We start from the raw sequence: 14,754 nt of genomic DNA, 5'->3' as shown, positions 1-14,754 counted from the left end.
AATGATATGGGTTCTCGCATACATTGTGGATAGGTGTGCATAAAAGTTATATGCCAGGGCTGAGACTGCTATCCTTGGAAACTTAGAAAGCTCTGCTTGCCTGGTGAACCCTTGGCAGCTGTGGTCTTTTTGATGATTCACTAGGAGAACTCGTAGGATTCACTCAGCAGCATATGGCCATAATTAGGGCTATGATTTATTATAGCAAAAGGATACAACAAAATCAGCAAAGGGAAAAGATACGTGGAGTTGAAGTCCAAGGAGAACCAGGCACAAGCTTCCAGAGCCTCTAATAAGCTTCCGGGGAGACAACGCTTCACATGTGTTGTCACAATTTGATGCTGAAGGAATTAAACACATCCTGTTTAACTTTACTGGGTTAGGACTCTTGAAAGCTTGTGCCAGGTTTCTTCTAGACTTAGCCCCACGTGCTTTTGTTCCTTTCCTGATCCTGTTTTGTATCCTTTAGCTGCAGTAAATCTTAGCTATGAATATGACTATATGGTAAGTCCTTCTAGTGAATCACCAAACCTGAGAGTGATCTTGGGAAGCCCAGACACAACAGACATTGCTATACATTAGTGATGTACATGTGATACACACGCAACAGGCATAAAAATATTCATGTTTTTTATGGCCTAGCATTTCCTCTCTAGGAAACAAATTAGATGCAAACCATATTTATCCTCACTGGTTTATAATAGTCCCCCATTATGCACCAGGGAGAAATATGTTCCAAGACCCCCAACAGATGCCTGAAACCACAGATAGTACCAAACCCTATGTAAACATATGTTCCTTGACTTACAATGGCACTATGTGCTAATAAACACATCATAAGTCAAAAACACTGTAAAGCAAAAATTCATTTAACACCCCAATAAACTGATTATAAAGCCAAAAAATTTTAAGTTGAACTATCGTTAAGTCAGGGACCATCCATACTATGTTTCTTCCTACATGTACATACCTATGATAAAGTTTAAGTTGTAAATTAGGCACTGAAAGAGATTAACAACAACAACTAATAATAAACTAGAACAATTACAATAATATACTGTCATAAAAGCTATATGAATGTGACTTCTCTCCCTCTCAAAATGTCTTATTGTACTATACTCATCCATTTAATATCATTGGACCAAGGTTGAAGGTGGGTAACAGAAACCATGAATAATAGGGATGACTGTATGTTTAAAGCTGAAAAAACTGGCAGAATCCAAATGTTGTTGAAGCAAAATATGTGTTAAACAATAGATAAATGGTTGAATAAATTATGCTGCATTAATAATGAATTATTATACCACTCTTTAAAAATTACCATTATGAAGGCTATAAGTAACTGAGGAAATGCTAATACAATGCTGATAGAAATAACAAAAATTATTTGCATGTTGACAATCATGCCAAAAATACATTTATTAAAATATTGAATGATAAATAATTAGAGTATCAGTAACTATGTTAGAAAAATTGAAAAATTGTAATTTTTCCTATTTTCTAAAATATTAATGTGGTCATTTCAGTTGAAAATATTCTTAAAATTCTCCTCTACTTAAGAAAAGACATGCTTTTCTAATCTACTATGCTTTATTTATATTAACAAACTTACCATAAATTTTTCGAATTTCTAGTCCAAGTCGATCTTTATACAAGTCTGCAGATTTCTGCAGCCTTTTCAACCTCTCTGCATTTGCTTTATTAGCAGTAGAAATAGCTGTGATTGAAAAGCATACAAATGCAAATATTTTAAATGATAGTAAATTAATGCTCACTGAGTTAATTTTTTAAACTTAAAATCAACTATAAAATGATGCCAAGCCTCTGAATCTGCTTCCACTTATTGTTTCTATATCTACCAATTAGCAAAAGAAGCTTCTGTTCATTTAAGTTGGAAGAAAAAACTGCTCAAGAAAATGTATACAGATAGTGAGAAGAATAAGCTTTGTTTTACTTTATTATGTAGTAGCATGAATAAATAGGCCAGGGATTTGTATGGCTAGCATAGAAATAGACTTCATTTATACTATTGTGTTTTTTCTAGATAATCAATTGCTTCATGGGGAAATGTTCTATTCCTTTAAGCATAACTATTTCTTATGAGAAGTCAGCCTTATTTCATGCTAGTTTAGTTTTTTTCTTTTCTTTTTGTAAAGTTAGCACAACAGAACCTAAGCATACTTTAAAGTAGCACAATAGTCCCTAAGTAATGAGAAAAATAATTTCACAGTTCAGAGTTGGATAAGAACTCCACAAGAAAAAGCATTAAACTTTGCTATTTTCAGGAGATTTGAAGAATATATTCCCTAGTTTGTGAGAAAACAGGTTCCTTTCTAAAAGATGCATTCATTTGAATATGAAAGTTCTTTATACAAAGAGATTTTGCAGCATAAAAAGAACGCTTAATACTTCTTGGCAGAGAATGTATGGTCAATAAATACTTGTTGCAAAAAGTACACAATGGCTTGTCCAAAGCAAATTTTATTTAGGGATACCATTTCTCGCTCTGCTTAATTAAACCCTAATATCAATTTCATTATTACTCTGATTATATTAAAAATCACAAGAGAAGGCCTTTTAAAAAAGACAAAAAAAAATAAAACCCAGCTAGCTTACTTTAACGACATCATGCAGAGATAAGTGGCTAGTTATGCCCTAAGGTACTGTAATCCATTTTTAGCAATGAACTGGAACAGGCAAGATGTACTTAATAATGAACTGTCACCACTTTAAAATTTAGATCAGTATGTTTACAACAGGAAACTTACTTTCCTTCTTCCTAGAATATTCTTCCTTAAGATCCTGGATATTTGCAGTCAGTACTTGCAATTCTTGCTTTTTGTCTTTTACTTCAGCAATCAATTTTAACAAGTTATCCTTTTTTTCTTGAATGAGTTTATTTTGCCTGCTGATTTCTGTAAGAAGCACAAGGTATTAGTTAAAATATGCTTTGCTCTCTGACATGTATCTAAGAAAAGACCAAAGTTTACTGACTTTCATAAAGATTAATAATGTTTTGATTGATAAGCATTTTCTAATGATTCAAAAATTATAAAAGACAAAAAAGAAAAAAAATCCTATTCTTTGAAAAAATGAGATATAAATGCTTCTTAAAATGAGAATATCAAATTAAACCAAAAAACAGAAAATCAAAAGATCATGACCCTTGCAGCTCCCCACTCAAAATAAGTATAGAAATAAAAACTACCAAGATAACTAAACTCTATTTTTTAATTTATTTTTATATTTTGCTGAAACAGCGTCTTGCTGTTGCCCAGGCTGGAATGCAGTGGCATAACCACTGCTCACTGCAGCCTCCTACTTTAGCCTTCCAAGTACCTCGGACCACAGGCACACATCACACCATGCCTGGCTAATTTTTTAATTTTTTGTCTCACTATGTTGCCCAGGCTAGTGTCAAACTCTTAAGCTCAAGCAATCCTCCTACCTCAGCCTCTCAAAGTGTTGGGATTACCAGTGCAAGCTACCACGCCTGGCCAAAAACCAAACTCTAGAAGATGGCTTTACACAGTGCTTTGAAGAAGAAGGCTCACTCTAATGCTATATAAATTATTCTGGAACATACCAAAAGACAAAAATAAGTGAAGGAAGACAGGTGAGCAGGCAAAGTTTACAATGTAAGCATAATTCTAAAACTAAAACAAAAAAATTAAAGATAGCACTGGCCCTCTACCCACAACCATATAAACTAATCTCACTTAAAAACATTAGGTACAAAGATGCTCAATAAAATATTAACTTACATGAAAAATAATCTACTAAGAGCAAATATAGTTTATTCTAAGGATTTTATATAATGAAGGTATATCAGGAAAATCCATCACATGAATAGGAATTGAAGAGACGTTTCATTAAATTCAGCATCTACCGATTCTTAAACTACAAATGGAAGGACATTTCTTTAACAATGCAGAAACAAATCAAAAACCTTTCAAATCCCGTAATAAATATTTGGCATTTCCAAAAGGAATAAAATAGATGCTGGCTAGCACTGTTATTTAATATTTTCCCTAAAAGTTTCTGGCCAACACAAGATATTTCACTGGTAAAACCATAAGAAAAAAAGAACTATTTTCACTATATATAGACAATAGACATCTATCCAGAATACTCAGAAAAATCTACTGAAAATCTAGCAGAATTTGTGGTACTATACACCAAAAAAATCAACAGTTATTGTACATAATACTAGTGATTAATATATAGGTGAGAACAGATGTTTATACTAATATTAATAATGGCAATATTAGCTTTTGCTCTTTGTTTTTATTGGTTTTATTAGTTTTTGCCATTCTGTGCTATTTTGAAGTACCGTGTTATTTTTAAGTACTGGCATATCTTGGAGATATTGCAAGTTCTGTTCCAGATCACTGAAACAAAGCAAATATTGCAATAAAGCAAGTCACAAATGTTTTGGTTTCCCAGTACATAGAAAAGTTATATTTATACTATATTGTAGTCTATTAAGTATGCAATAGCATTATGGCTAAAAAACCCAGTGTACATAATTAAAAATATTTTTTGCTAAAAATGCTAATAATCATCTGAGCTTTCAGCGAGCTCTGAACTTTTGCAGAGGGAGGGTCTTTCCTTGATGTTGATGGCTGCTGACTGATCAGGGTGGTAGATGCTGAAGGTTGGGGTGGCTGTGGCTATAATAAGACAACAATAACGTTTGCTGCATCAATCAACTCTTTCATGAATGATTTCTCTGCAGCATACAATGGTGCTTGACAGCAATTACCCCTGGTAGAACTTCTTTCAAAATTGGAGTCAGTCTTCTCAAACCCTGCTGCTAATTTATCAACTAAGTTTATGTCATATTCTAAATCCTTTGTTGTCAGTTAAACAATGTTCACAGCATCTTCACCAGGAGTGGATTCTATTCCATAAAACCACATTCTTTGCTCATCCATAAGAAGCAACTTCTTACCCATTCAAGTTTTATCATGAGATTGCATGGTTTTAGTGACTTCTCTCTAGCTATGAAAGTCTTAGATGGCATCTTCTTCCAAAATAGAAAACTGTTTCATCTACATCAAAAATCTGTTCTCTAGTGTAGCCACCTTCATCAATGATCTTAGTGAGATAACTTGCTGTCGCGTCTACATTAGCACTGCTGCTTCATCTTGCACTTTTATGTTATGGAGGCTGCTGCTTTCCTTAAACCTCATATACCAACTTCTGCTAGCTTCTCTGCTTCTGAAACTTCCTCATCTTTCTCAAGTCTTCATAGAATTGAAGAGGGCTACGGTCTTACCCTGGATTAGGCTTTTGCTTAAGGGAATGTTGCAGTTTGTTCTTCTATTCAGGCCACTAAAACTTTCTCTACATCAACAATAAGGCTGTTTCTCTTTCTTACCCATCATGTGTTCAATGAATTAGCACTTTTGCTAATTGGCGCAAGAGGCCAAGCTTTTATCCTGTCTCAGCTTTTGACACACTTTCCCACTAAGCTTAATCATTTCTAGCTTTTGATTTAATGTGAGAGACCTATGATTCCTTTCAGCTGAACACTTAGAGGTCACTATAGGATTATTAATTGCCCTAATTTCAATACTGCTGTGTCTCAGAGACTAGGTAGGCCCAAGGAGAGGAAGAAAGACAGAAATGGCTGGTCAGTGGAGCAGCCAGAAATCACTCAACATTTATCCATCTTATATGGGTGTCATTCATGGCACTTAAAACAATTACAATAATAATGTCAAAGATCACTGATCATAATATAATATAATATAATATAATATAATATAATATAATAATGACATGTTTGAAATCTTGTTGTGACATGGTAAAAAGCCCCATAAAACTGCATACCTCAACCATACCTAAGCTATCTGTTTAAACTGCTCTCTATAACCCAAATGTGAATGAGCAATTAAGGACTATAATGACCACCTTACCCAGACAATGTGTAAACAAATGCTAATCTTGACTTTTGTGAATCACTTAAGTAACAACCAGAATGTCAAAAAGGGCCCCTGGCCCTCAGAATGTCCGGAGCCCCTCACCCTATCTTCGCCCGGGAATCCACTATAACGTCCGGAGGGGGAACCCTCTCACCGCTACCCCCGCCTCTCTCCCTGACGCCCCCCATCCCTCTCCCTCAAGCCCCCCACCCCTCTCCCTCACGCCCCCCACCCCTCTCCCTCACGCCCCAAGGTGATTTTTACGGGTATAAAGGGGTCTTGACACCCTCCTTTCGGGGCCACGGGTTGGAGAGACGCGAGTCCTCCGTGGCCGCCAGCAATAAGGACCCTGCAATTTGGCATACTTTTATCTTGGTGTTGACTTTCTGTGCTCGGTCCTGTACAACATTGTGAGAATGACCAACATGTGGCAGACATGAAGACAGCACATGCTGATGGAAAAATGGTGCCCACAGACTTGCTTGACACATGGTTGCCATTAACCTTTAATTTGTAAAAATTGCAATATCTGTAAAGTGCAATAAAGTGAAGTGCAATAAAACAAGGTATCCATGTATCAAAATACTGGCTTTTTACATCTGTCTCAAATATTGGCCAGCACTCATTACTCCTTCTTGGCTTTAATCCTCTATCCTCCCTGCCTTCCCCACATCCCTGTCACTATCTGTACAAGTTCTTCTTGCCCTAGCCCTCTGAAACACACAGCTTCTGCAACTACCCACCCCTTTCTCACACATATGCTCAAAATAAAAACAACAATGCCTGTGCATAAACCTGGCCAGACCTCTCTGCTGGGAAAGGAGTAACAATGGCAGGGCCATGTCTTCCTCTGTTTGTTGGAAGAAAGATACAACTTCTGCGACTTGGGACCCATTGCCCAGAGACAGTGTCCCCAAAGTGCCAATCAAAGGGCTAAATAAGGCAGGAAGGCACAAAAAGCCTAAGAGCTCTAGGGTAGAGATTACTGAGGTCAAATAACTAATGCCAGTAGAGCTCATGTGGTGCTTTACAATATGCTTATAAATTTTTGAATTAAAGATTTAGTTTTATTAATACTTAAATGAAATCAAAACACTTTAAAATCAAATGCCAATTAATAACACCAGTGGTCTAGAATTGTATCAAATAAACCAAACTATCTATACTGTCATTTAATTCCAGTATCAGAATTATAAGTAAATATATGCTCCCAGAATTTTTTTCTCAAAGTTAAACAAGAGTTAGTCCACCACCAAATTTATGAAGACTTTAAATACCATAAATCTTCAAAAGAGAAATACACTATAATCTGTTTCCCAAATTGAGGTGAGCAAGAATTCGCAGTGCATGAACAACATCTCTCAAGACAAGCATTCCTCAGGCAACAGGGAAATCTCGTTTATAGAGGCAACAAACAGAAAATTCAGAATCAACCTAGATCAAGAAATATGTAGGTTCTGTTAAAAAAAAACTGCAAAGCTTGTCTGAGACACATATTTGATCTGGATATATGAAGAGATATTTTATGCTTCTAAATATTATAAGAGACATGCCAAAATGTTGGCATATTTTGGAAGTTAATATGATAAATGAAATGTCAAATCAATGTTCAAGAGGTACATTATTTTCTAAACAGTGCTGAAATCCAAAACAAATTCTTTAGTCTTTTACTACTTTTTTTAAAGAAGAGGAAAAAGACTCAGCAATTCAGTCACTTGCCCAAAGCTGTATTTGCTAGGATGAAATTAATAAGACTGCATTCAAACTCAGGTCTTGACTTCAAAGGCAATGCTTTTCCTATTAAACTATCCTTCTCCAACAATGAGTTACTATTTTAATCTCAAGAGGAAGACACAAATACAAATTTGTAAGAAAAAAACGTAAGAGAGATAAAAAGACGAAACACAGAATGCAGATGATTAATAAATATGAAAGATAACCTCAGATAAATCACAGGAATGCAAGTAAAGCAATAAAATTTCAATTTTCATTTTTTACAACGTTTACAAAAATAACAGCAAATCTTGAGAGGAATGCAAAATGCTAGGGTCCTTCTGGAAAATATTTTCGACATTGTAAAATAAAAGAGGCTTAAGAATATTCACCTCCTTTGACCCAGCAATTTCATTTTTACAAAGTTACCATAGGGAAATAGGATATGTGCAAATATTTATATATAAAAATTCTTTTTCAGTATTTATAATGAAAAACTGAAAACATTATCAATGGCTAATAAGTAAATGATTTTTAAAATACGGTAGGTCAGTAAGATGGAATGTATTTTCAAAAAAATTTAGCTATGTGGGAAAATACTCTAAAAGTTGAAAAAAAAAAGATAGCTATATAGATACCATGAACATAATTATGTTAAAAATCTACACAGCTCATGAAAAATAAAAGCGAGAAAGTCATTTGGTTAAACGTGGTTCTCAACATTACAGGTGATATTATTTGTTTACTTTTTTGTGTGTTCTAAGAATATGAACATGATCACATATTATGTCAAGTATGATTTAAAAATAAACATCTTACTGGAAAGAAAATGCTACCATTTAAAGAAAAGTATTAAGTAGAATTGTGCTACACAAGAAATCCAGATTGAAGTCAAAGGTCTCAACTCTGATCCAGCTCATCAGTTGTTACCCCACGACCTTGTTCAAAATCACAACTTCTGAATCTCTTTTCCTCATTCGTAAAATGGGGATAACATTGCTACTCCATTCACTGGGGTTACAGTATCCAGTAATAATAATAGGAAAACTTTTAAACTAGTGACACATAAATACCACATATAAGAGTGTTTTTATTACAACATTTGAAGCGCTGTGTGCATTTGTGGCCCATAGAAATATAAGGGCCCTTGATGCTGTGTGATTATTATTGCATGTGTACACAGTTGGCTATCTTATTCCCAGGATGGACATTTCAAACTTGCACTCCTACTTGCGTTTTCACTCCAGTGCAGGTCAGTATGGTACAATGGAAAGAACACAGACACTTTGGTTGTAATCCTAGATCCTCTATCTACTCCCAGACCTTAGGCAAGTTTCTTAACCTCAGTGAGCTTCAATTTCCTCATCTATAAAACAGGGAGCATCTCTGTCTTAGATAGACTTCAGGATTTATAATAATTTAAAGGCCTGCCCATAGGAAATGCCTCTCAATTTCAACAGATGATTTTCCCTCTTGTGATAATTAGCATTTATGGCTCCAGAATTTTAGACTATTTTGATCTCTGCAGTATCTTCCTAGAAGATTACCCAGTATAGAGCAGTAGCTCAACAAATACTTGATCAGTGAATGAATTCCTTCCACCTTTCTTATTCCCAAAATAATATCTATCTCAGTCTTTACCTTACTGGATCTACCTGTGACTTCCAATGTTGACAACACCCTTTCTTGTTTATTTCCTCTTTCAGTTTTGGTGACCTTCCCTCTTACGTCTCTCTGTTCTCCAATTACTAATTCTATCTTCCCTGGTCCTTTCCATTTATCCCTCTCTCAAAGAGGAAAGGTAATGCTTTGAAGATGAGTGAGGCTTCTGAAGTTAATCTGATGATGTGGGGCAAATCACAATCTCTCTGGGACTGTAATATCAGTAAAGTAGGAATAATAATAAATAATAGCAACTCTGGAGAACTGTCATAAGGACTGAAGGAGATGGTCAATGTAAGGTATTTCGCACATTACCTGTCACACAGTAATGAGTAAATAAATATTATTACTGTCCAAGGCTATCTTCTTAAACTCTACATATTCTTCCACAGCTTCAACCCCCAAAACACAATACAGATTCACAAATTCCTATCTTCACCAAAGACCACTTTCCTGGCTGGCCTCCAGATGAATATATACATTGCCTACCAAACAATGCCTACCACCTGAAGACTTACTGCATAATAAACTCAACATATTCACCCAACACATTTAAAATTGAACCCATGTATGTTTCCTTCCCACCCATAAAAACATGCTCCATCACTCTTTCAATCCCTTACTTAGTAAATACATCACCACTGATTCATACTCCATGTAAGAAGGAATCAACCTAGACCACAACACCCTCTCACCTTCAGGCCAACAGTCATGAGTCTAACCCCTCAGACCTGTCACTGGTCCAAGCCATCCTCATTATGTGCCTGTACTATTACACTAGATTTTTCCTTTAACTGTCTCTTTATGGACAACAATCTCATGTCCCTCCTGTTTATTGTGTATGACTACTAGAGAGCTTCTTCTGAAATATAAATCCAGTATCATTTTCCAGGTAGAAATCCTATAGCAGCTCTTTATCTCCTGAAAAACAAAGTCTAACCCCTTTTGCACAACATAGAATGTCCATCATCTGGCCAGTTCTCCTGCCAGCCACTTCTCCGCCACTCCCCATCTACAGTGTACTCTAGTCATCCCAGAACTTATCAAGCTCTCGTGTTCCTGCCCATTCCATGTACTGTTCCCTCTTCCTAGAATGTAATGCTGACACTGTTGAACATCCCTAACCCTCCTTTATGTGGTATTCTCCAAAGTAGTGTGATATAATCAGACTGAAAGTTCAAATCATTTTCTGTTCATTATCAGGTATCTGACCTTAAGCAAGTAGCTTAACCTGTGCTTATTTCATTTTAAAAATCTAACATGTAAGAATAAAAGCAGTATCTATACCTGTTAGGGTTGTTGTGAGGGTTCATGAGTCAATATATGCAAAGAGCTTAGAACAGGGCCTGGCACATGGTATACAAGGTAATAGTTAGCTATTAAATATCCTGCAATCCTCACTGAAGAATCAAACCCTCCAGATTCTATCCTCACATAGCATCTATTCCATTATTATAACAACAATTAAAATATATATATATATTTTTTTTTTGGAGACAGGATCTCCCTGTCATCCAGGCTGAAGTATAATGGCATGATCATGGCTCACTGTAGCCTCGACCTCCTGGGCTCAAGCTATCCTCTTGCCTCAGTCTCCTGAGTAGCTGGAACTACAGGTATGCACCATCACACCTGGCTAATTTTTCCTTAATTTTTATAGAGACAGGGTCTCACTATATTGCCCAGGCTGGACTTGAACTCCTGGGCTCAAGAAATCCTCCTGCCTCAGCCTCCCAAAGTGCTGGGATTACTTTGGCTTGAGCCATTGCACCTGGCACGATATATTTTAATTGTGGTTTCCCCGTCTATATCCTCCACAATATTGTGAGTAAATTATACTTGATGCATTGTTGTCTCCTTAGTGCTGGGCAACAGCAGTCATATGTTCACTGAATTAATTAAACTTGGGTAAATTATATTTCTGTTCAAGTATAAACTGATTTTAAAAAGAAAAATATTGATAGATTTTAGATTTTTGACTATATAGAGCATATCTTCACACTATAGATAATCTTTAAGAGCACACTTTGAGACTCACAGTAGTAAAATTGACAGTTCCAAACTTTTAATTTTCTAATGCCTAGGGATCCTACAGAGGTTTTAAAGAACCCAAACTCAGTATCACTCTTTCACACACACATGCAAACAAAAGTGGTTTTCCTTTTTGCTTATGGTTACAGAGGGAATGAGAGAAGCAGTGAAAGGGCACGGAAGTTTCAGGGCAGATTACAAAGGAACCATGGGTAAAAGTCTAGCAAATAACCTACTGGGGTAATAAAGTCAGATGCTTTCATGGGCCACACAATGAGTAAAGTGGGTAAATAAAAGCTACCCACTTTGCTAATGAAAGAACACATGCCCCATGTAAGGACATTCCAGTCTAACATTGCTTAAAACATGGTGCCTTTAAACTGGGTATCTCTAGTAGAATCTGAACTGTGGACACAAGTTTGTGTTCTTTGGGTAAGAATTCAGTAAAAGCTGCCAGGTTTTGGTAAAAGCTATTGATCCACTCTGGACAACCTGAAGAGAGGTAGAAATAAGATGGCAAGAATAGCAGTAAAAATATGGACAGAAACACTTTCAGAGTACTAACAGAGCTGAGAGAATTCCAGCTTTTCATTCCCCAGGCTGTGATTCCCAACACGAAAACAAACTCATCTTTTAAAAAATACTGGCATTTATACCTTGGCACTGACAAATCTCACAAGTACAGTGCTGAGTGAAAAAATGGACAGAAGACATACAAGAGAATGCCATTTATATAATTCAAAAACACAATACTAGAAGCCAGGCACGGTGGCTCACACCTGAAATCCCAGCACTCTGGGAGGCCAAGGTAGGCAAGCCGCTTGAGCCCAGGAGTTCAAGACCAGCCTGCACAACATGGTGAAACCTTATCTCTACAAAAAAATACAAATTAGCCAGGCATAGTGGCATGCACCTGTGGTCCCAGCTACTTAGGGGCTGAGGTGGGAGTATCACTTGAGCCCGGGAGGTCGAGGCTGCAGTAAGCCTAGATCATGCCAGTGCACTCCAGCCTGGCTGACAAAGTGAGACCCTTTCTCAAAAAACAAAATAAAAACCCACAATACTAAACAATGTATTGATAGGTTAGTTGTGGAAGGTGGGAGAAGAAGGTGTAACATGGGATGTTCTATCTTAAGCTGAATGGTATGTCAATGTTTATTCATATACATAAGCATATGTATAGACGTTAATGTGTATTTGTTTTTGTGTGTGTGTGTGTGTGGTGTGTGCTTTTTTTGTGTGTATGTGTATTTTTTGTAGAGACAGGGTTTCACCACATTGCTCGGGTTGGTCTTGAACTCCTGGGCTCAAGGGATCCACCCACCTCGGCCTCCCAAAGTGTTGAGATTACTGGCGTGAGCCACTGCATGTGTATAAACAGTATATTCACACTTGTACACACAAAATACATTGTCTCACTTGTATGATTTCATGATAAAGACATTTTATCTAAAAAAAATCCGTAATTTATACTTTTTCACATACGATTTTGATATTCCAGAAACATCTCAACCATTCTATCTTCTTCCTTTAATTTCACAGACAGCTTTTCTGAAAGAGAAATTGGAGTGAACTTTGAATTTAGCTGAAATAACACTACAAAATAAACTAGAAGAGCAAAAACAGTACATTACAAGTTAACATTAGGTACCTGCAAATGCTTTGAGGGAGTCCTTGTAGGTATCTCTCAGTCCGGCCATCTGAAAGGAGGTGTCAGTACTTTTGAATTTATTCCAAAATTCATTTAGGCTTTTATCGAATAGTGCCAGTTCGTCCTCTACCATCATGTAAGACAATGCTACAAACAGAATACACATTGCATTTTTTTAGAGTTATTGAAATCAAATCAGCCACATATTCCAATCAGGCATACAGTATTTTGGCAATTTGCCATTTGCTAGAAAATAGCAACTTATCTTTAATTCTAGGTATTCAAGGGTAGAGCAAGCCACCTGGGCTTAACTGTGGTTAAGATGCAGCAATAATCAAAGACACCTTTACCTCCTAGCGGATTATTAGTAGGTAAGTGTAAATATACAGGACGCTCACACGTTCTATGACTCTGGGTCCATTTTCTCACAAGCAAAACTGTTAATTTCTAAAACCCCTTTTCTAACTCTGACCCTTTTTAATCGGAGATCAACAGGATCTCCAGGTGGCGGGTCCCTCCCATAGAATAAGATCCCACACATCTACCCTGTCTCTCTCCCCGACCCCAGAACAGTAAAAGTTAACAGTAAAATAGAGAATAAAGTGAGAGTTTAGTGGGTTCCGTCGAGAATGTATACAAGTCACCTCGGGCCTCAGTATCCTCTGCAAAAGGAGTTCCTGGGAGAATCCTGGACCCACCAATACTCTGTGACGCTAAAACCTTCCCGGGAGGACAAAAGAGATCTCCTGCAGTGAAACCCAGAACCTTTTGGGTTCGCAGCCGCCCACTCCACCAGGCTGTGAGGCCCAAACTGCAACAAGATGCCCATTTCACAAACGCCGCCCCAAATACACGCATTCCGCCCCCAAAACACACATTCCGCCCTCAAACTCACTTTCCCCTATCGCGACAGACAGTCCGAAGAGCCCAGCTCGGCGCCCACCTCCCTCACCTTCGCAGGCAGGCCTGAGTCCCGTCGCCTTCCCCACAGCAGATCCGCGCCCACGGTAGCCAACAACCGGGCTTCAGACTCAGCTCCCGCAGCCCCACCAGCTTTCGGATTTCAAACCTAGTGCACTTCCCGCCACCCGCCTCCAGGCGCAGGCTCGCCTTCTGATTGGCCGAAAGCCAGACTCTGCGTGACAGGATTGGTTAAGCTTACCCTTTGATTCTCGCGGGAAAAATGGGGAACATAGCATTCTGGGATTCGTAGTTCTTTTCTGAGCAACAGCCGGAGTTTCCGCTGTGATCCCGAAAGCATTAATAGCGCCGAAGAGCTCGCCCACTACAAGTCATTCGTCGGCTTCAAATAAAGGTTTCTGGAACAAATACATATTTCTTGCGAAAGATATAAGCGTATCTTTCGCAAGAAATAGATCCTCTTCTTTGTATTCGCCTTGTAAAGTTGACTTCAATTATGAGTGGGCAGAAACATTCAAATAATCCTCAGAATAGGTTTTTACTGCTTACAAAAATATTCCTTCTTTTCTGCTGCCCCAGTTTCTCTAACAATGTTTTTGAGGCCTAATAGAACACTATGTTACTATCTTGCAGAAGTGGAAGAAACTAGAACACTATCAAAATCACCTGCTGTGTTCTGTATGGACAGGAATGAGGCATAAGGAATTCAACGAGGATTTACCAGAGTAGACAAGCTGCAGAAAATCTGCGTTGTCCAGGAACTCTGAAAGGTGACATGGATTCGGCATTTGAACCCTTCTTGGTAATGCTGAGGAAGAAAGAAAACTAGGGGGGAAAAAAAAAAAA

General features: G+C 37.4%; 1 protein-coding gene across 4 annotated transcripts in view; it reads right to left on the bottom strand.

The window, feature by feature from the left end:
• Positions 1 to 14,754, bottom strand: part of SPC25 (SPC25 component of NDC80 kinetochore complex) — a 39,188-nt gene that overhangs the window by 4,610 nt on the left and 19,824 nt on the right. For 3 of the 4 annotated variants that reach the window (XM_017519674.2, XM_017519672.2, XM_037735269.1), the window contains exons 2-5: positions 12,988 to 13,134; positions 12,822 to 12,887; positions 2,769 to 2,915; positions 1,613 to 1,717 (exon numbers count right to left, since the gene is read on the bottom strand). In XM_017519674.2, coding sequence (XP_017375163.1) covers positions 1,613 to 1,717; positions 2,769 to 2,915; positions 12,822 to 12,887; positions 12,988 to 13,123 — 454 coding nt within the window. In that variant the 5' untranslated portion in view covers positions 13,124 to 13,134. Of the gene's footprint in view, positions 1 to 1,612; positions 1,718 to 2,768; positions 2,916 to 12,821; positions 12,888 to 12,987; positions 13,135 to 13,939; positions 14,068 to 14,754 lie in introns of those variants that run through there. The other variant, XM_017519673.2, reaches the window with a different exon arrangement.

The sequence above is a fragment of the Cebus imitator genome, unplaced genomic scaffold (assembly GCF_001604975.1).
Source record: "Cebus imitator isolate Cc_AM_T3 unplaced genomic scaffold, Cebus_imitator-1.0 Scaffold765, whole genome shotgun sequence".
NCBI lineage: Eukaryota > Metazoa > Chordata > Mammalia > Primates > Cebidae > Cebus > Cebus imitator.
The sequence above is the reverse complement of the archived record's forward strand: the minus strand, read 5'-3'. Positions and strand labels throughout refer to the sequence as shown.